At 41.6% G+C, this 23720-nt stretch overlaps 1 protein-coding gene across 2 annotated transcripts in view; it reads left to right on the forward strand.

The window, feature by feature from the left end:
- Positions 1–23720, forward strand: part of LOC118558187 (activating signal cointegrator 1 complex subunit 3-like) — a 92405-nt gene that overhangs the window by 49253 nt on the left and 19432 nt on the right. Inside the window, exon 5 of one of the 2 annotated variants that reach the window (XM_036128650.1) lies at positions 4762–4915. In XM_036128650.1, coding sequence (XP_035984543.1) covers positions 4762–4915 — 154 coding nt within the window. The remainder of the gene's footprint in view (positions 1–4761; positions 4916–23720) is intronic. The other variant, XM_036128661.1, reaches the window with a different exon arrangement.

The raw sequence follows: 23720 nt of genomic DNA on the forward strand, positions 1-23720 counted from the left end.
GGCACTGCGTGATCAACCTGTGCCGTCAATCCCGGCGCATGCGCGGTTCTTTTGCACTCTGGACGCTGAGGGTAAACATGCTGTGGCTCTGACTGCAGCGCTGAGAGGGACTCCTGCTGGAGCGGGAGAATGTGGTTGGGACGGGGGAGGTGCCCCACGGCAGCACCTGCCGCTGGAGGACAAGAGTAGGAACAATACGTGCTTTCACGTAAGACACTCACCAGTAACACCAGAAAAGTCGCTAGATTTTTTGCTAGTCGCTTTTTTGAAAAAGAGTTGCTAGAGAGGTCTGAAAAGTCGCTAAATATAGCGATGAGTTGGCAACATTTGGAAGAAGTGCGGTAATTTGGGCTCACTGTTGCCAACTTCTCAGCAAGGAAAGTTTCTATTGGCTGTCCCAGAGGTTGCTAAAAGTCACTCGGTGGCGGAATCACCTAATTTACATATTTATTCATGCATTGTGATCCAGGCTGTAGGAACGAGACACTATTGGCGAAACAAAAGTGTGATTAAAGTCATAAAATATGTTTGAAACTACAAATGAACTTTATTAATTACTTTATGAATTTTGATATATTGCCTTAATCCACATTGCTTAAAACAGATTTGACCACAATGACAGTTATCAGAGACGTACCCAGTGAGGGAGATGAATAAGTGATTGAAGCTGTGTATAAATCAAATTCAGGGAATTATTTTACAGATACAGCTAACCCCAAACTGTTGGGTCGCAATTTATAGGAAATAGTTTCCTTGGCTGGTTGCACTGGTGCAACCTCAGATTTTTTTTTGTTGAAATCGTCTATATTATAGGACTCTATTAGATTGTTTTGAATTTATATTTTTGTATATGAGCTGGATCAGTCTGTGTTGTAAAGTAGCTTGAAATGACATTGGTTTTAAATTGACTGCTGTTACCACAGCTGTGTTGTAAAAGTAATTCATGGCGTCAGCGCAGGAAGGTGCAGCTGGCCGAGGCTGTCTGCTCAATATGTTTGTCCTCGTGTTTTTGTTCGTGTTATCACCACTCCAAGCTTTCAACAAGAAACAAGGGTGAAAACATTGTCTTGTGCCTGTTTTTTTTGTAATCTATGCGCATTCTGAGCCAGTGTCTCACCAAAATTTCATAATGGTAACACATGATAATAAAGATACTTGATTAAAGGCAGTTGAATTCAGAAATCAGGTGATCGTGATCAAAAGAATTTGGTTGGACCAATCAAATAGCCTGATTTGCTATTACATCGGAGGCTTATAGCATGAAGCTAAGCTTGGATCCACCTTGTATCCAGTTGTGGTCCAAAGCTGTAGTTCTGTCAGTTAATGATGCAGTGATGTCTGAGATATCAGTGATCTCAGACATGTAGTTTAACAACGTTGGTGTTTATCTGGGTCTGGCAAGCACCGAAGAAACAAATAATAAGTAAGAAATAAATAAACCAGCAGTTGTCTAACAAAATGAGATTATAAATACAGACATTTAAAACCCTGACTCTCAACAAACAAGTAATTTATGATGTACCGCTGGCTGCAAATAGCTACTATTGAACAAGAGGTTATAAAAACAAATAAATCTCAGTATTTTATTTGAAAAGTCTTAGTTTTGTATTTGCGGAGTTAATTACTAGGAAAATAAAGTGTGATAAAAGTGGATATTTTCCTTTGGAGGTGATCTCAAGGTGGTCCTGCCCTGCCTGCTGGGGGACTATATTCCAATAATACTATGGACTTTTTCATATACCAGCTGAAAAATTGAGAAGGTGAAGCTGAATAAAAATGTGGCAGAGGACACTTATATTTTCACTCCTGACCTGCAGCCTTGCAGATGTGGAGTTATTGCACAGGTGATGCTTTAGAAATGGACTGGCCTGTAGGATGTCCACTGGCCAGGATCTATCTGAAGGTAAAGTAAGCCCTGGGGGAGCATTAGCTAATCAGTCTACTCCGAGGGCAGACTTCATAGAAAAAAGGAAAAAAAAAAGTCCTTTGAGCAGGGTAGGCCATATCACTGGTCTCAATTCCACATACCCAACAACACACTTAAGCGCAAGTAAAACAGAGAGACAGCCACATATTAGAACCAATTAAAGAGGTTACAGGGGGAAAAAATATTTGTAGTTGTAAGTAGGTCTATGGAATTTCCCATTCTTTTTCCATACTAATATCAAATAATCACAAAACAATGAAATAGTAAGAAACAATAACTTTTAATTCTTGACTTTGTAATGTCTCCAGTCTGATGCATACTTCTGCCCCTTTTAAAGCCTGAACCCACTGGCGTATGGTGGCCGTGGTTTTAAAATTCAGTGTGAGTGAAGGTGGCAGAAAGAGGAGCAGCAATTGGGGTACCCTGGCACAAAAAGTCTGGAGTGTCTTAAGCTGGGTCTAGGTATTGCTATCTGGCACTTCAATTCAGTGTATTTATATTGCGCCAATTCACAACACCTCATGTCAAGTTACTTTACTAAGCATGGGCATAACAGACGTACGGGTGGGACATGTCCCCCCTACTTTTCAAATCTGTGCCCATTGTACCCCTACCTTTTCAGCTGCTTCAACCATTTAATCCACTATTTACATAATGATTTTCCAAGCCGTCTTTAAATGTACCATTAGCAAACTGCTGTGGATCACAGACGGGAGACATGCAGCAGCTCAGCAGCGCTTCACAGTGTGTATGTCTGCACAGGTGTGTCAGCAAACCAACCAGAGCCGGCAGAAGGCAGGAAATTAAACCTTTTTTTTTTTTTTTTCAAAATAAACCATTTAAATTGGGTTATGTTGTTGCATCCATGATACAGATGATGTTAGCTCAATGATGATTCGGTAATACATGCCAGTACAGTATCATGCTAAGGAAACCTAGCTGATTGAATTTGTCAATGACTTGCAGCATTCACGCTTCCTGGATGAGCATGTAGCTACAGTGGACAGTCACTCGCTGTTGTTGACTTTGCAGCAATTCCTCATACAGAGCATACATGTAGTAACAGTGGAGAGGAAATCTCCCTTTTAATGTGAAGAAACCTCCAGCAGAACCAGGCTCAGTGTGAACGACCATTTGCCACGACTGACTGGCTTAGAGAAGACAGAGCATAGACAGAAGAACACAGAACCGCTGATCTAGAGAATAGTCAAATGATAATGGCAGTATTGGTTCCATCAGTGTCTTCACTGATGGAACCAGTGAAACACAGGAGAGAAACAGCTAAGCAAATAAGCTCTGAGCCAGTTCTCAGGTCAAGAGGATGAAAGAGAGCACATAGTTAGTTGTAGTAAAAGCTTAGCCAACAGCTATGTCCATGAGAGGGCCGACGGTATGATCTATAGGAGACATGAAGTTGTTGACAGCTGCAGCTCAGCAGATGCTCCCGCCAGGACTGTGTCACAGATAAACAGAACGGCAGGTCAGATTTAGCTACTATGGACAGAAGAAAAATAGAGAACATAAAGTTAAAAGTTGAAATGACAACAAATGATGCAGAAATGAGGAGGAGTGGTAGGAGAACATTGTAGAGTGAAAGAAAGTGGTCTTTATGTCCTCCAACAGCCTGTGCCTATACCAGCATAACTGCCGAGATAGCCCAGGATAGCCCAAGCAACTGGAGCTATAAGATTTATGTCACGACTGAATTGATCAAGTTGTGACACAAACCTTGGCGAGAGGGTTTGAGTATCTGGGAACTGTTCCATGAAGCAGTTTGTAGGCTAAGATCAGTGGTTTGAATTTAATGTGGGTGGTTGAGGTTAGGGGTAGTTAGTGGAGCTCGATAAACAGATGACTGATCTTTTAGGTTGATTGAAGACCAGACGTGGCTCTGTGTTCTGGACCATCTGCAGAGGATTGACAGCACAGGCTGGGAGAGTAGTTATGAGGGTGTTGCATTTGTCAGAGTGGTGGATGACCGTAGACTGCACGAGGAGCTGGGAGGTGTGTTGGGTTGTGTACAAGCAGACTTTTCATGTGTTTAGCAATAGGAAGCAGTATAGTCGAGCAACAAAGGCAACACATTTATTTTATGTCTGTCTGATTATTTTATGTCTGATTATCTAAAACTAGTTTTTATTTTAGATTTTCTTTTGATTTATGAATATTTAATACATTTCCAGTTCAGATTGTTTTGTGAAATGGCCCTAAATTTACTATTTTGTTAGTTTTGTACATATTATTCTGAATTAAATACGAACTTTGTTATTTTAATAAGGCTCAAGTCAATTTACTGTTTTCCAAGAACAGTAAATGCATTTTTTTTAAACCTAACTCCTTGAAAAATCTTTTAAATAAATGTGATTTCAACATTGAGATTTGTTAAACAGCTCCTGTCCAAAAAAAAAACTATGACATAACTGATACAAAAGTATGTTCATCACTTTCTGTTGTGTGGGCTTGATATATAAAAAACTGTATTAGTTCTGAAACCAACTCAAAGAAAAATTTTCTAGATGGAAGCTATACATCCTGCACATTCACATAAACAGTTTTTTAATTAGATGCACAGTTTCTTTGCTAAGCATTCAGATTTGGGCTGCAGCCATGTGCAGGGTTTGTTGTTGTTTTTCTGTTAGTCTCTAAGTGCCAGGTGGCCATGTTTGGGAGGCTAAGCGGTGGAGCATATTCTGTACCAGGCGGATGGTAATTACCAGGTGTTCAGCCTTGGCAGAAGCACTGTGCTGGATGTTGGTCACCATTGGATGTGTTTACATGTCTTGATGTGTGTCACTACAGAGCGTAACGCCCCTTCTATCTCTGCTTTGCCTCAGCTGTTTGAACTGCTTGGACCAGAAGGCCTGGAGATGATATCCACCCTGCTACAGCGCAGGGCAGCTATTGTTGACTCCTTCATCTCCATCCCAAATGAAAGGACAGGATTCCTACCAGGTGAGACAACAACATGGCTGCTGGGAGATCTAAATGGTAACAGAAAACTCTTCTTTTCTTACTGTTTGCCTAACTTTTTCCCCAGCACTGACGCATATGAGCTACTGACATGTTAGTTGACATCTCAGTCATCTTCAGGGAATTTCTTTTTCATTTCCATAAACCCTGCCTTGTTTGGCAACAATACTACCTAATTTCAGAATGTTTTGTTTGTGAACTGGCTTTCCTGAAATGCAGCTCTGCCAACAGTCATTTATTTTATGTAGAACAGAGCTGCTGTATAATGACCAAATGTGACTTAGTAGATTGTTGTTATGCATTTCATGCTTCTTCTGTTTTTTGCATATGAGGACAAGTAGGGGCATGTTTAAAAGGTCGCCGATTTTTCCGGAAGTCCCTTTTTGAATAAGTGCGCATGCGCAAGACCGTCTTACCCACTGAGCTATATAATACACTGGAGTGCTAATCACCGTCTGTTTGAACGAGTCACTTTGAAGCCACCAGCCGCCATATTGGTACTCCCTATTTTCCCTCAATAACTAGGGAATATGTGCGATGCAGCATCGAATAACGAGGATTTTCTCATGTTCAGGGGGGGCTTAAGACTTTTAAAATGTCAAATGCCATATAGTTTTATGTTATGTTCTAAAAATATCAAGTACTGAGAAAGTCATGTGCTGAAATATTTTGCATTTTATTCATTTAAATATATATGTTTAACATTTATAAATATATAAATAACAATATACAAAAACATATATTTACATATGTGTATACATATATATATACATATATACATATACACATACTTATATATACATATATATATTTAATATGAATAACATGTAAAATATTTCAGCACCTAATTTCCTAGTAGTTGATAGTGTTAGTACATCCACTGACTGTAGAATTACCTGTGAAACGTTTTCACTCAGCAAGAAAACTGCTTGTTGTTGCAACAAAATCCTATGGGATTCTGTGAGAGTAGGGAGTAGCAAGATGGCGGCCAGTGACTTCAGTTTTTCGGCAAAATCAGCACTCCAGTGTATTATATAGCTCAGTGGTCTTGCCTCACTCCTTCACTCTCCAGAGGCATTGTATCTTAAAAATCTCCTAATTCCCCTCTGGTATTATTTCTTTCTACTGACGCCTTCGTTTTCTTCTTTTAAACATGAACACGGTTTGCTTCATGTGACTATCAGCCATGTTCAAAATCTACAGTGAGAGCAGCAGAGCTACAATGAATGGCTAACCGCTAACCTAGCCGCTAAGCTAACGGGACACATAAACACTAGAAGTGCGCATGGACAGCTAGCAAGCGGAAACTCAGAAGGAAAGAGCACAGACACTGGCGTTACATGAGCACGTCAGAATGATTACCAACTATAGCTTTAAGTCTATCTGTATACATTTTTTTTTAATTTAAACGCTCAGGCTGTAAGTGTCTTGAGCTGGGTGAATAAACTGAATCAGTACTTTCAGAGGTTTCACCAGCTGCTCACCCCTACTCCAACCCAGTCTAACATGCTGAAGACACCCTCATCCCTAACAACTGCCTCTTTTTCTACTAAGAACTGCACATCTCTCGGTTCTCAGCAACCATCCACCTCCTCCGGTTCAGATGACTCCAGGAATCAGCCCCCTCCCCCACCCTGTCTTTATCAACACTATTGTTGAGGAATGTACTGTGAAGGACCAAAGTGAGGAAGGCTGGAGGTCTGGATGGCTACCAGCAGTGGAAGTTTTCCTGTGTGGCACCACTGCCATATCCAAAGGACCTCAATGGCCACAGGCCGGTAGCACTAACATTACATCTGATGAAGCCCCTAAAGAGACTGATGCTCAACCCCCTGGCCCCTGGCAGCCACCCATTTGGGCTTCAGAAAATATGAGGGAAGATAAGAAACAAATATGCAAAAATAAAAAACAATCAAAGTATTTTTTTATCATCATCATGAAATATAATTTCATTTTTTAAATAATTAGAAAATATAACCTGTATTAATATATCATACTGACATGACAAACTTGGGAGATTTAAAACTGAACTTGGAGGCGTTTCACTTGTTTGTGTAAGAAAGGTCTATCCCACCTTGACAGGGCATTGAAATATCTTCTACCTTTTGCAACAACCTACCGTATTTTTCAGACTATAAATTGCTCCAGAATATGTCGCCTCAGTCAAAAAATGTGTCATAAAGAGGAAAAAAATCTATGTCACACCAGACTATAAGTTGCATTTATTTAGAAATTTATTTCACAAAATCCAATACTAAAAACTGACATTTAAACTGGTAAGGCAATTTATTTAATTACAATATATAAATCCACAACAGGCTGAATAACATCGAACATACTTGGGAGGTTGAATGGAGTACATTAGCATAACAAGCCAGCAACTCCAACCAGGAAGGGTTTTTCTAGCGCATTTCAGAGTAACAGCCCGTTACGCTGAACGTTGTCAAATTTACGCTGAAATTAGACCGTGAGCGTAATGGTGCTGTGTGGTAAACTAATAGTATGACACGGATGTTTGAGAGCAACATAGGAAGATCAGGAAAAGCTCTTGAATGTGCATCTGTGAAGTTGTAAATGTGGTACAGGAGCAGCATATAGTTTTTACAAGCCTAGAGAGCCCTCTTGCGGTTATAAGGTACTTTTTCCGCTTTAGTTCATATTGATCAGTATAATTGCCATTTAAAAACATGTTATATATTTGAGTGTGATCCAGGCTTTTCAACTTTAAAGGTACTCAGACCGAAGCATTGACCGTTTTTACTCTTGGGCAACGACATGCGTATAGCACTGAAAGACATTAAGGCCAGCCCTTTGTTAACTATTTTGATGCTAATCAAATGTAATAATTATTGAATAGTGAATAAAAGCAAGAAAAACATTCAAAAAGTGGAATTTTCTTTACATATTCAGTAGCATTGATCTTCCGGCGGCGCCCCTGGCGGCAGCAGCCGAACACAGCTCTGCACCAACTCGCGGACTTTTTGCATAAAAATGCATAAAAATGCCGCCAAACTCGCTGGAAACCACTCATCTACCCAGCCGATCAGTACTTGACTGCGAGCGCCTGTTGGAGTTACGATCAAGTTGTGTTTTTGGACTTTTAAATACCACGCTCGACTGCTTACGTGACTGTGGCGTCCTACGGAGACCAGCCCCGGAGGCCTGTGAAGCGGCGGCCTCGACGAGCAGCTCACGCCGGAGGAGAGCGACGCGGAAGCGGTGTAGCCGGCCGAAGAAGCGCGGGTGCCGAGGAGGCTTAGCAGCGAGGCTAAAGGCTAACCCATTCAGACCGCCGCTACCATCCATCTGGCTTTCCAACGTTCGCTCACTGGACAACAAAATGGACCATTTACAACTCGAGCTCTCTACAAAGAGGGAGTTCAGGGACTGCTGCGCTCTCATTCTGACCGAAACATGGCTTTCATCATCAATCCCAGACAACGCCGTTAGCCTGGAGGGGCTAGCTACTTTCCGCGCCGTCAGACAGACAGAACTCTGCGGTAAGTCCCGAGGAGGCGGACTCTGCGTTTACACCAATAACACCTGGTGTAAAAATGCTAGATTAGTCACAAGTCTCCGGACATTGAGCTTATGATTATTAGCTGCAGACCTTTTTATCTGCCTAGAGAGTTCACTGTTGTTATCATCGCAGCGGTTTACGTCCCTCCCAGCGCTAATACTAAAGATGCTATGAATGTTCTCTATCGGACTATCTCTGAGCTGCAATCTGCACACACAGAGGGTGTTTTCATCATTGCTGGGGATTTTAACCAGGCAAATATGAAAACTGTTCTCCCTCATTTTTACCAACACGTGGATTTTGCAACTCGGGGAGAGAACACTCTAGACTTAGTCTACACAAACATTAAAGGAGCATTCAGAGCAGTCCCCCGCCCCCACCTGGGCTCTTCAGACCACCTTTCTGTGATGCTATTCCCAGCATACAGGCCCCTGCTGATCAGAGCAAAACCAACAGCGAGGCAGGTGAGGGTGTGGACTGAGGGAGCAATGGAGGCGCTCCAGGACTGTTTTGAGTGCTCTGTCTGGAACATGTTCAAAGCTGCTGCAACTTATGAGGACAAGATCAACATTGATGAGTACGCCATGACTGTGTCAGCCTACATCAACAAATGCATTGAGGACGTCAGCACCACCAAGACCATCATCACCCGAGCCAACCAACGCCCCTGGATTACTGCGGAGGTCCGTCAAGCGCTAAAAGCACGGAACTCAGCCTTCAAGTCTGGTGACAAGGAGGCACTGAGGACAGCGAGAGCCAACCTGAACCGTGCCATCAGGCTAGCAAAGCGGAACCACAGTCAGAAAATCCAGGAGCTTTTCCATGACGCCAGCAACACCAGGAGCATGTGGAAAGGCATCCGGGCGATCACTGAATACAACACGCCCTCCCCCCCGGTGGGTGAAGTTGATGCTGACTTCCTCAATGGACTAAATAACTTCTTTGGGAGGTTCGAGGCACTAAACAGCACTCCAGCAGTGAAAGCTGTTCCCCATCAGGAAGAGGAGGTCCTCTGCCTTGACACCGCCGACGTGTGGAAGACTCTGAGGAGAGTCAACCCGCGTAAGGCCCCAGGCCCCGACAACATACCTGGGCGGGTGCTCAAGGAGTGCGCAGGTCAGCTGGCTGGTGTCCTCACAGACATTTTTAACACCTCGCTGGACCAAGCCATAGTGCCAGCATGCTTCAAGTCTGCCTCAATCATTCCGGTGCCAAAGAAACCTCAAGTCACCTGTTTCAACGACTACCGGCCTGTTGCACTGACTCCCATCATGATGAAGTGCTTTGAAAGGCTAGTAAAGGAACACATCGTCTCTTGTCTCCCATCAACACTCGACCCGTTCCAGTTTGCCTACCGACGGAACCGCTCCACTGAGGACGCCATCTCCTCTGCTCTTCACCTGAGCCTGGCACACCTGGAGGAGAAGAACACGCACGTGCGGATGCTGTTCCTGGACTTCAGTTCGGCGTTTAACACCATCATCCCACAACATCTGGTAGGAAAACTGGAACATCTGGGCTTCAACACACCCCTACGAAACTGGCTGCTAGACTTCCTCACCAACAGACCTCAGTCAGTCCGGGTCGGACAGAACACCTCTGATGTCGTCACCCTCAGCACGGGCTCCCCTCAGGGCTGCGTCCTGAGCCCCCTGCTGTTCACCCTGATGACACACGACTGCGTCCCCAGGTTCACCACCAATCACATCGTGAAGTTTGCAGACGACACAACGGTGGTGGGCCTGATCAGAGACGACAACGACCAGGACTACAGAGAGGAGGTGGAGCAGCTGGTGGACTGGTGCAGAGACAACAGCCTGATCCTGAACGTGGAGAAGACGAAGGAGATAATCGTCGACTTCAGGAAAAACCGGCCTCACCATGCTCCACTGCTCATCAACAACTCAGCGGTGGAGGTGGTCAGCAGCACCAAGTTCCTGGGGGTGCACATCACGAACAACCTCACCTGGACTGTGAACACCACGTCACTGGTGAAGAGGGCACAGAAGCGACTGTACTTTCTGCGGAGGATGAGGAGAGCCCGCCTGCCCCCGCCCATCCTCACGACCTTCTACAGAAGCACCATAGAGAGCATTCTGACCAGCTGTCTCTCTGTGTGGTGTGGAGGCTGCAGTGCCTCCGACTGGAAGAACGTGAGGAGAGTGGTGAGGACAGCAGAAGGGATCATCAGGGCTCCTCTTCCCTCCATTAAGGACATTTCATCGCAGCGCTGTGTGTCTCGAGCCCGTAACATCATCAGGGACCCCTCACACCCCCACCATGGTCTATTCTCCCTGCTGCCCTCTGGAAAGAGGTTCCGCAGCATCCGCTGCAGGTCCACTAGGTTCAGCAAAAGCTTTTTCCCTGCTGCCATCAGACTGTTGAACTGCTGAAGTACAAAAGTGTACCACACTAGATTCGCTGATTTGCACATTTGCACATTGTATCGTATCCTGCAAAATTGATGCTGCACCTTAACCGGAAACGTACTGCAAAACTGTGTACAATGCAACTGTCTACTTTTAAATCACTGCTGCACCCTACTGCATATTTGTCTACATTTGGTTTACATTGTTTACATTTCAACTGCCTACTGTTCACTGCTGCACTTTATCCGGAAGCAAATTGAAATTTATCCTGTAAGTGACTGCGATTGATCACTGCACTTTATCCTGTACTGTAATTCACTGCAAGGTATCCTGTAGAGTTACTGCAATATTTCTGAGCTGTGTGAAAACGAAATTTCGTTCTGTATGCACTCTGTGTATACAAAATGACAATAAAGAAAGTCTAAGTCTAAGTCTAAGTCTAAGCATTGTCTACAAGTTTGCAAAGCTGGTCCCAGGCCAGAAGCTAATGGTGTTTAGGGCGCCATGGCACAGAATAATTTGGGAACCCTAGACCAATCACAGTTTTCATTACTTCAGTTACTTGTAAAAATTATTTGACTCATTTATTCTTCTCTACAATCCTTTGAATGTCCCTTTATTGCCTTGTTTGCCATTATTGTTTATTTATTACCTTTATAAAGTATCATCCATAACATATTCATTTTAAATTCATAATTTAAAAATATATAATTTTTAAATGATGCTTCGGCGTATGAAATTTTGCATTGCCGTTTTGTCATTATTGATATTGTCGATTAGTCGTTGCAGACCTATAATCAATTAATAATTGCGCAATATCTTTTTCCCTTTTTGATTTAGTTCTGCTTTACAACTTAACTATAACTTAGCTTTTTATTCATATTACTTAAATTAGTGTGTAACTCTGGTGTATGCTGTCTATCTGTTTTTGTCACTATCATGCACAAATTTCCCCATTATGGGTTAGGGTTAAATGTAAGGATGTCGGTCCTTGAGATGTTTGGCCATGTTTGTTGTGCTGCTTGACTTTGTTGCCACCACTTTGAAGCACTGTTTGCACACAGACTTATCAAGATATTTGGGTTTCCCTTCTTCATTTACCTTTTATGCTAAAATATTTAGTATCAATACCATGCCAAATTAGTATTGTATACAGCCTTTCAGTATCGAGACTTTTCTGAATATCGATATTTTTGACAACCCTAATTATTAGTTGAGGCAAATACAAATAAAAGATACATTACTATGCTTCTAGCCCTCAGACTGCTGAACTTCCGATGGTGTACTCCACCTGTCTCCTGATGAATGCTGGAGATAAGAACCAGCCCCATTTAACTGCATGGAGGTTAGGTGGATAGGGACATGTTTGAATTTAATACACAGCTCTTTATAACTCATCTTGTCTTTTTCTAGCTTGATTTCTCGAAATGTACAAAACAATAAACTTTTAAATTTCCTGTTGAGTAAAGTATGCAGTTGTCTGGGCTATTTGGAGACTGTTGCCATGGCCAGTTGGCCCAGATTTCTGTTTGAGGGCAGAAGGTGCTAATATGTTATGGGTTCCAGTTCCAACCCAAATTCAATTGCAGTCAATAAAACCTATTTAAATGTTTTGAGCCAAATCTAGAAGTAATCAGAAAGTGAACTGATTACTGACCCAACTTCAAACACATGTTGCCAACAGTCAGTGTCGGGGGCTACCGCAGGGGAGTGTTGCGTGTTTCAGCACTGCGCAGATCAGAGGGGGAGTTCAGACCAACAGTACCCAGTCATTGGGTTGTCCCTCAAGCCAACAACAGCTAATAACAGTATTGGCTTATATTGTCCGGGAGGTTTGCAATTTCCCTGTCTAGCTACATGTTTGCGTAGAATGTAGCACTGTTCAGGATTTAGTTTTTCTTGTCTGTCTTTGAAAGGTTCTCTGAAAAACACTTTTGTGTTTATCTAAGAAGTTGCATGTTTTCTTCTGGTTGTTCTCCACATGCTAGCAGACTTTAAGACTTCCAGCAGCAGCTCATTACCTGAGTCATGCTCAGCTGCAGGGAGGAGACGGGAGTGTCTGTGCCCCGCTGCTGTAAGAAGTTTGACAATTTGGGCAGATGTGATTGGGTCAGTTTATATAGATTTTGATCTGTATCCTAAAAAATGTCTTTATATTGTTTATATTGAAACAACTACTATACTGTTACTGATGAATAAAAAAACATGTTTAAAATTAATGTACATATGATGTATGCCTGGCGGGGGAGGGGGCAAATAAAGCCTGGTGGCCCTCCAGGCTTATAATACAGTGGGGTAAAGCCTGCATAAGTGCACAAGGAGAAAATAGCAAAGGGGCACATTTATAGGCACGCTGCTACTTACACTTAATCAACAGTTTTCCATTGTAACTACTAGAAGAAGAATTCTAGAAGGCTGTCATTTACTGTTTCACCTTCTTTTCTTAATTATTTCCCTCGCCTCTATATCTACCCAAACTAATGAGACTAGACATTCTTTTTATGCTCCTCGGGTGAAATAAGAGTATTTGTCCATCCTGCGGTCTGGCGTCATGTGTGATGTTGCTAAGACACACATTCTCTTCTAGAATAGGAATATGCTGATTTTCAATGTAGTTATTTGGTTCTTTGAGTCCCTCAAAGCTGAGTTATGATTTCCACATGTGTCATACTTCCCTGCTTGCAAGACTCCTCTTCTCGTTTGTCCTGTCCTCAATGTGAACAGGAGAGCTGCCAGATATTTATATTGATATCGGTGGAAAGATAATATTGTCTAATTTATCATTGCCACAGCTGTCTTCTGATTCGTATGCAAGGTAGGTTGGAGATTAGAGGGGAAAGCTCTGGCTTTGTCACAATAATCCTTCCAACTATTTTAAGTCATGCACACTTGTCCTTTAAAGTTTTTCTGGAGTCATTTAAGATTCATGCTTCTTGATTTTAATCCGTTGTGCGACCCAGTACATGGTGTAATTATGCAGACTACAAACTTATTGTGCTCTCACATGAACTCATTCTGCACTTTAAATCAGTTATTTATGTTATGGTAAACAGGTCATTTGTCAAACATTCACAGGGTCAGTGATTCCATCAAAAGGGCTGAAGGGGCTCAGGCATAACAATCACTTCAACACATTATCAGATAATACCTACAGCACTGAAATAGATTGAACTGACCATGTAGATGATGTTTTGGTGAAAACATTTGGAACAATATCTTGTAAACATAAAAGACAAAACAGAAAGATAAACAAAAAAAAAGGCTGCAAAACATGTCATAGTAGTTCTTCATCAAGCAGTTAGAACAGTAGTCTGGTCAAGCAGATTTCCTGCCAAACGTGCATCTCCCTCCTCCTATAATTGATTGACTTTTATATTTTACCATTTAGTAGTCGCCTTTGTCTAAAGTGATTTACAACAGAAGAAGTCCCAAATCTGCAAAATGTCGTTCAATACCACAAGGTAGTATTAAACTACCAAAGATGCAAATTATGTTTCTAGACAAAGCCAGGGTTCTCGCCAGCCCATTTCAGCATAATGGGCTGTTACGCTGTCAGTTGTCAAAATTATACTGGAAATAGGCCGTTACCGTGACTTTCAGTCAGCTCTTTAGCTGACATCTGAGTTCCCTTTCCACAGGATTTTCCCCCATTTACCCATTCACATCTGCCCAAATCTTCGCACTTCTTCCGGCAGACACTCTCTTCTCCTCCCTAATGGTTCCTTTAAAGTCTGCTAACATGTTTAGAACAGTCAGAAAAAAAAATTTGACCCTCTTTGTAGACAAGGATAAACTTTTTCAGGCAGACTAACGAGAAAAATGAAATGCCGAACGATGCTACGTCCTAATCTAACAATACAACATGGATATTTGAGAGCAAAATGAAAAGGTCAGTAAAGCTCCTGTATCAGCACCAGTGAAGTGGTAAACTTCCCCGAGAACATAAGCGAACGCTAGCTGTTATTAGCTTGACAGACAGGCCAATGACTGGGTTTTGTTGGTTGCTCCCCTTCGAGCTGCACCATGCAAAACTCCGCTGTGTGGTTGAATAAATACTGAACCAACGACACACCAAACAAGTGCTGCTGTGTGCAATGCACTAAGGGCTGCATAACATCTGTTACTGCGATACGATTGCTGAATATAAACATTGCCTTACTCATTACAGTTAACCTGCAATTTCCTGGTTCTTTTCTTTCTTGTGCTTAATGACAATGTCTCTACTGCTTATGGTGAGCTCTCTACTACTTTTGTCATGCACTGGAACCCAGTTGGTGGTAAAAACCCCTCTGACATGCAACGATGCATGGGTTAACCAAGTTATCAAGTTGCCCAAATAACATGATAGCTATTGTCACAGACTACATGTTCATGGGGAAAGCCTTTTTCAGAATCAGCTTTATGTGTCAGGTATTTGTACACATACAAAGAATTTGACTCTGGATTGTGCAATGCTCACAGTGTGCTTACTTGTACAATAATACAATAATACAACAGGCTGCATTATAGAGAACTCATGTATATACGCACTATTAACAAACGGACATATTGAGACAGTAATATATAGGTGCAATGAGCAGAGTGCAACCGATGCAGGAGTAAATTATTATTAACATTATTGTAATTAATATATACATGTCAGAGGTGGAGGAGATGTAGCAGGTGCACATTCACATATAAACATACATGTCCACAATATGATGAGAGCATAGAATGCTGGAATAAATATTATATGCGATGTTATGTATGTTAAGTAGGTGGATTTGGTATACAATATGATAATATGAACAGTATGAAGAGCACTGAAATATATTCAAGATTCAAGAGATTCAAGAAGACTTTGTTACCATGTGTTACTATGGTGAAATTACCTTTGAGGCAGACCCGGCTTAGGATGTATGGAAAAAAAATGAAAAAAATTGACATGACACTCATGCACAGCAGACTTAGTATTTACAGTTTTCATCCACATTAGAGCATGCAAAAGGTGAAAACAAAAAATAAAATAAAAACAAACAAAAAAAAAATAGTAAAAAGTCTATATCAGAGTTCGAGGGCTCTGATATGAGCCCTGTCACGTAGATTAGGCCGTCCTTCATGAATCACAAGTAATGAGGTAGTGCGGTAGCTTTTTTTGCAATGATTTTGAGGCTTCATTTACAGAAAGGTGGCATTTGATATTCCTGAGAATAAGAGTGTGCAAATAGTAAACAGCAGTAGATTGATTGTAACAACATATGATGAACCATCATGAACTTCTCTGGAGGGAACGATAGCCCTTACATCTGAACGTTTCCAAAGATATACTAATTTAAACAACTTGATCAAGGTTAGACGATTCTCTGTGCATAGTGATTGGTTTCTTAAATTTTTAGCAGAAAGCTAAAATAGACAACAGAACATAACAGCTATTTTATGATGTATCAAACTGAAGAGAACCAGTTGCATTTGCTTTCCTGCTTATGTGGTACTTTAAAACTCAGCTGGTGTTGTTGAAATTCTGAAGAACCCAGATCAGCCTCAAAAATTTCACTTGGCAGACAGCTTTTGAGATTAGTGTTGCCTTGACGACTGAGGGTGAAGTCACGAGGGGTTAAAAAAGGCTGATTAAATTTTCTACTATTTGCATGCCATGAGGAAGAGTGGGATTTAGAGGGAATGCCTGTCTCTTGCTGATTAGCTTTTAAATTGCAGTTCACAGTTTGGCACTTATATGTTTACAAGAGAACAGATTCCCTCGGTGGCTCCTCTCCACATTTGACTGGCAATGGAGACATTTTCTCAGAATGGACATTTGTTTTGGCCACTTCAAAGTAATAATCATTTCATTTTCAGATGATGAGATTATTGATTATTACCTTGTCTGATAATGGTTCAATTTCTGTATCACTTTCTATTACCTCTTGTCTTCACTTTTCCTCTTGTCTTCACTTCAGTTTGGGGTCTGTTTTTCAGAAGCCTGTTTTAGAGTTGATTGCCTTGGCATGACGTAAAGGCTTATATTTCTCTGCTGAAATATTGTCCTACAGAAACTCAGACTTTTACTTACTGGCTCAGTGAATTTAAAACATCCATGTTTACCCAGAAGTCTTCTGTGTTGTGTCAGTCTGATGATTTTTAAAGCCTGAAGCAGCTGTTTGTATTCACTCCTTCATTCCAAAAACTGGATCCTAGTCTGTCAATGTATTACTAGTTGACATAAACCCAAGCTTGATATGAAATGTTTGTATGCAGGGCAGTCAAAAGTAGCCGGTCAACGGCGGCAAATCGCCGTCTATAGCAGCTCCTGCCGCCGCCTACTTTTCCCCGATTATACATCCCAAAAATCACTTTAGCATCTGTCTCCACTGAGAGCAACATTAACGAGTGATTGGGTTCCTTGTTCCAACCGAGATGCTACTTTTCCGATCAAAACACAGACCGGTGTTATGCCGAAAAGTGCAATAAAACCGTGAGAGCCGACGTGAGTTTTGAAACTGCAAAGCTTTATCTTAAGCGGAAGATCAAACATTCACAGCACACAGCACCGCGTTCATAGACCAGTGTGATGCATTCACGAGCGTCAGAAAGCTATGGTGCATTCAGGAGCATGGGACATTTCAAGTTTACAAGGAAAGAGGCATAAAACGGAATAGAACTTAACTCATACAGTAATGTATTTATCCAGAAACAGCGTGGGCTTTCTTACAATACTGAATGCTCTATAATTGTATTTCTGATATTTTTTGATTATGCACATCTGCTAGCTTTTTATTCTGAAAAACCTATAATATTACATATAATAAAATATAATATTACAGCAGCAAATTATCAAAGTTTTTCAGGGGATGCATTTTGTGTTCGTCTCTAGAATCCTCGTAGATGATACGATATCGTGTGTGTGATGAGTGCAAATGAAATTAAACTGAGATAAGAGATTTCGAAAAGAGCGATATGACTGAAATAAATTCAACATGTAAATTCAATTTCAAATTCCAACCCTGTATTTTTATCATAAAAATTCGACTGTTTGTGAAGAAATGTTACGATCGTTTTTAGAACAGAACTGTGAATTATAATAATAAGATGAATAGACCTCACCTAATCTGATCTGTTTTATGTGGTGCTAGTAATTCAAATTAAACTAATTTTATGCAAATGGAGATTACCTTATCTTGTTAAAACATGATGATAACATCATGTGAAAAAATAATGTTTTAAGAATAATTATAAAAAAAGAAATGTTTTTGAAGAATTGATCATTCACATTTTTTGCCTTTTATTGAATTTGAAACATGCACTTTGACTCTATTGTTAAAATAATCACCTGTCTTGAAAGCTTCCAAAATACATCAGGGAGACTATTTTTCAAAATTCTCCCCTCTGGGGCTCGGGCACTGGCATAAGTGCACCCTCCTACTTGATAGTGTGCGGCCTGCTACTTTAAAAAAGTTTGACTGCCCTGGTTTGTATGTCATTTTGTGTAAGACTATTATTGTGACGACCCTTCCTCTTTAAACATGCAGGGGTTCATCCTTACTATTGTTTATCTTATGTTGTCTCATTCTTTTACGAGGTGCACCGGAAGTACCAGCTCACAGTATCAGACAGGGTCTGGGGCCTCCTGCTGATAAAATCACTGTGCTTCTGTGCGCACTCTGGCTGATTCGTGCAATTCAGGCTGCACTGCCCTTGGAAGCTGCACCTCATGCTCAGTCCACTTGGTCTCTGTGCGACCTCACCAGCCGACGTTGGCCACAATCTCGACCTGCTTATTTGATTTCATCATCTCAATCACTACCTAGCAAGAATGAGATCGAATGCAAGCGGCTGAAATAAGCCTCCACTTGAGGGTAGCTGGGCTTCGTATTGGAGATAGGGTGAGGAGCTCTATCAAGTGTAGAGCTCCTCCTGCTTCTCTGCATTGAAAGGAGCAAGTTGATCATCTGAACAGAATGTCCTCTAGGCGCCTCCCTTTGGGTTTTTTTTTTGGGGCACATCTCCCCAGGAGGAGCCACAGGGGAAAAGCCAGAAGTGATAATGTTTAAAGAATGTTTTGCCAAGCAAAAAATCAATAACCTTTAGGACACTCAATTTTCAGATAAAGGAATAGGTAAGATATTTACTGAAAAATCAACCTAAATCGTTCTCATTTGTCACCCAGGATGGAAGTAACATTCCCAATTAAAAAATCTTCTCTCCATCAACAATGTCTTAGTCAAGTTTTTTCTCCTTTGGAAGTTAGAGGTACCGTCCAGAACTACTTCAGTGTACGGCTGTCATAAACGATTATTTTAGTTATCGATTATTCGAGTAATTGGTAACAAAATTGACACATTCTGCAGATATTTCACATAATTACTTCAGCTTTTTTTTATGAGTAATAGAAATAAAGGGCGACAGTGGTTGAACAGTTAGGGAGTTCATCCTGTAACTGGTGGGTTGCCAGTTTGATACCCTGCTCTGATCGTCTCAGTCGTTGTGTCCCTGGGAAAGACACTTTATCCGCATTGCCTGCTGGCCGTGGTCAGGGGCCCGGTGGTGCTGATGTATCTGTGAGTCTGCCCCACGGCAGCTGTGGCTACTAACGTAGCTCACCACCATCAGCAGGGCAGTCAAACTTTTTTACAGTAGCAGGCTACACACTATCAGGTAGGAGGGTGCACTTATGCCGGTGCCTGAGCCCCGAAGGGGAGAATTTGGAAAAATAGAGTCTCCCTGATGTATTTTGGAAGCTTTCAAGACAGGTGATTATTTAAAGAATAGAGTCAGAGTGCATGTTTCAAATTGAATAAAAAGGAAAAAAGTGAATGATCAATTCTTCATGAACAACCTTTGTTTTTTTTTATTAATATTCTTAAAAGAAATTTCACATGTTATCATCATGTTTTAACAAGGTTTTGAACAAATTTGCATAAAATTAGTTGAATTTGAATTACTAGTATAAAACAGATCAGATTAGGTGAATATATGACAATTTACTAACTTCCGAGCACACAGTGAGACAACACACGCGCGCACTCAAAACCGGTCTCGCACGCGTTCAGTTCCTTTTTCTGCTCGCGTGCTCGACCTGCTCATTCCATGCTCAACACCAGCTGTGCTGTGCGCACGCTTGGCTGTTTCTCTGCGAGCATCGCACGAGAAGAGTTTTTCAGAGTTGAGCTCGGATTGGTTCCTGCGCGCTCAACCAGAAGGCACAAATATCGCTCCATTATATCATCGGGGAAATGTAGGCGGCGGCAAGAGCTGCTATAGACGGCGAAGTGCCGCCGTTGACCGGCTATTTTTGACTGCCCTGCATCAGGGTGGGAATGTGTGTATGAATGGTTGAATGATTGACTGTGGTGTAAAGCGCTTTTGGGTTGTTGGACTTGATAAAGCACTATACAAGTACGAGCCAAATATTAAAAGCTCAGCACTTTCCAGTTGACTTAAAGGTATACTATGCAACCGGGGTTGATTTTCCAGCGAGGCTCCCCCCAGAGGGCGAAAGTAAAAGTGCACTGTCATAAAGATGCTCAGCTGTTCTGATTTCTCCGTCAAGCCAGGCGCGGTTGTTTTGAGTTAAGCAGACAGGCGAATGCAACGAAAAGTTGAAAAAACGGCAGTACATCAATGACTAACACAGTGAAAGTATGAATATCAGGGTTTCCCGCAGCGCAAACTCACGCTACCGCCTCGCCAACATTAAAAAAAATAAATAAATAATTTTTTTTTAAAATAAAATAATAATAATAATAAAAAAACTCAATATGCTTGCATGTTTATTTGACGTTAACACGCGGTTCTTTGTTGTTGCTTTTGCGCATGCATATAGTGAATGGCAGGGCAAAAACACATGGAGTTCTCGGTCTCGTGCAAGACCGACTCTCGCGGTCTTGCACGAGACTTCTGAGCCGGTGGGTGCGGGCCGAGGGCTCTTGCAATGGCGTACCGCGAGCGAGCTATTTTTAGAAACGTAACGTCACGATGACGTCACATCACGTGGTACGCAGTAGGGCAAGCTTGCATAGTCCGCCGCTGTGTCGCTGTAAAAGAGACGTGCGTTACCCTTGGTTTTACTCGTTAAACGACTGCTTTTTCCAAATCTAAGACCATGGTTTTTAAACATTGTTGCTATGGAACGTGCAACAGCGACTCGAGGTACGCTGATCGGCCGCATATGAAGGATGTTTTCTTCAAGACTGCCAAGGAGAAATGTGTGCGCTGGGTACACCGGTGCGGTCAGCCTACACAACAGTTCAACCCGGAAAAAGTTACCAAATTCACGTACATATGTAGCAAGCATTTTGTTGGAGGAAAGGGCCCCACCGAAGAACATCCTGACCCAATTCCAGTGACATCAAGTAGTGAACAGGTAAGAGTATTTTGGTGGCCGACATGTTAATATTGAAGTGCCTGCTACCATGATAGCATATAGGCTATCATGGTAGCAGGCACTAACTTGATACCCTGCTACCAGGATAGCTTACCCAAAAACATTTCAAATAAGACAAACATTAAACATATACCGATCCCTGGACGGTGATTCCAAACAAAAAAACGGCCGATGACGCCATGACCGCCGCGCAGGAAAAAAAAACCCAAAGCTTACTGTTTGATCAACTCGGCCCGTTTTCCGTTTTTTTTTTTTAAGCCCTCGACACTCAAGCCATCGTTTGAGCTGAAGGTTGGTGTGTTCTTCGACAGTGCGACCAGTAATCCGTGCGCCTGGAACATCGTCTTGGGAAAGTTTAACAGCTGCAAAGTCGGTCATATCGCTGGTTCTGTTGTGCGTGTAATAGCTGGTTGCTACGAGCGTTCTCTACCTGTATGTCCTACCTAAGCGGCAAAAGGGGCGTTGCTCTTGAGTCGGTGACGTCACGTGCGCGGTACGCCATTGCAAGTACGGTATTTCCCCCACAGACCACCAGGGCGGCCGAGAAAACCTTTGTACGACCTGAAATTACTCATTTAATCATCCAAAACGGTATGGAACACATTAATTAACTGAAAAATGTTGCATAGTATGCCTTTAACATCAATACAGTGCTAGCTGCCTCCGTCTTGAAAATGGTGAAAATACATAAAGTTTCACTTGCATATTGCATTCTAGAATATTTTTTTAGATTAAATGGCATAATCCTATTTATATAAATCAGAACCTTTCTAGTGTACTTTTAGGGCTAAGTTAAACTATTAGTCTTTTTACTCCTCAAATAGACAATAAAATAATTACACATTCATCAAAAATGTAAACAGCTAAATTAAATTCAGCCATAATAAATACTGCCTTTTTTAAAAAAAAACTATTGTTACCTATGTTTAATAGAATAGAAATACCTTTACTGTCCCACAGTGGGAAAATTTGGGTGTGACAGTGGCAAAAACAGGTATACGTAGAGACCAGACTTACAGACAAGATGAATAAAAATGAGGAAAGCTCAATTTAAAGTTTAACTGTACACCAGAAAAAAAAGAAAAATACTGTGTAATTATTAATAGATTATAAGGCATAGTCAGATAAAAATGAAATGTTCAAGTTAAAAATGTAAGAAACAAAATCAGTTGATTTACAGCATCATAGACATTCACAAAACAGAACCAGAACGTAACTCTCCTCTAAATTGACAGCTCTGATATGTCTTTGCAAGTCTGTGGTGGAACCTGCTCTTAAAGTTATTATCATTCTGGTGGTCCGCTTTGTTGTCACCAACATCTTTAAACTAAAAAAACTTACTTCGTTTTCGCCTGTCAATTTTACAGAACAACCTAACAAACTCACCCTTTACTCACAGCTGCACTCGCTGCACCCCTCTTTTTTCAAATAATCTTATGGCCCTTCACATGATTAGCGGTTTCGCCACATTGTTGACCAATCAAAACAACCTCAAGGGAGGGAGGAAAGGTGAGGACTGAGCAGCGAGAGAAGCGCTAATCTTCGGCAGATAGAAGCTCAGTCGATACCAGGCAGGTCTATTGCACCAGGTTTTCTTTTCTGTTAAATTTAAAATGTCCCCACACCTTTCAGACTTTAGATCTCATTTTCTATGCTGCTTTTTGACTGTTGCTTCATCATTAGTGTTAACTGCCTGGCAGGAACACTGTGCGCTGAATAAATAAACAATGTAACAAAGCTTCAAGTCAGATAATTTTGCCTCGATGAGTTTTATGAATCAAGGTCCTTGAACAAAACTCTGACAAATCCATGCCCTTCGTACCAAACAGCAGAGATTAGATATAGTTTTTACAGGTATGCAGCTCCCACCGTGAACGATTTTTAACCTCCTTTTTGTGAATACCTAATGTATTAACTACTCCCTAACCTCTGCAATGGTGGCGCACGGAGTTCGTCCTGCAATTGGCGGGTTGCCGGTTCGATCCCCTGCTCTGACTGTCTTCGTCGTTGTGTCCTTGGGCAAGACACTTCACCCACATTGCCTGCTGGCGGTGGTCAGAGGGCCTGGTGGCGCTCTGAGCCAGGGCAGCTGTAGCTACTAACATAGCTCACCACCGTCAGGGTGTAAATGTGTGTGTGAATGAGTGAATTACTAAACTGTATTGTGAAGTGCTTTGGAGGTCGTCAAGACTAGTTAAAGCGCTATACAAGTACAAGCCATTTACCATTTTTATACTTTCAGGATGGAAGGACGATTTTACTTAGCATAATAAAAAGTGTTTCTGAAAAGTATTATCAGCTATAGCTTTAATGTAATAATTTCTCCTGGGATTAAGACTCAAATTGGTAATTTAGGAAGCTAGAGGATGCTGTAGCAGACCATCAGCCGGAATCAGCCATCAACCATTAGCTTGATGGGTTAATCTTAAACAAAACACAATAAAATTATTAATGTTTCCTATTAATGCTGTACTAATGCTCGTGGCACTATCAAACGATGGCAGAACAAAACAAAAACAAGCATAATGTTTAAACAAACTGTAGCTTACTAGGGTTGGTAGCAGGTTATTAAAG

Source organism: Fundulus heteroclitus, chromosome 3 (assembly GCF_011125445.2).
Source record: "Fundulus heteroclitus isolate FHET01 chromosome 3, MU-UCD_Fhet_4.1, whole genome shotgun sequence".
Taxonomy (NCBI): Eukaryota; Metazoa; Chordata; class Actinopteri; order Cyprinodontiformes; family Fundulidae; genus Fundulus; species Fundulus heteroclitus.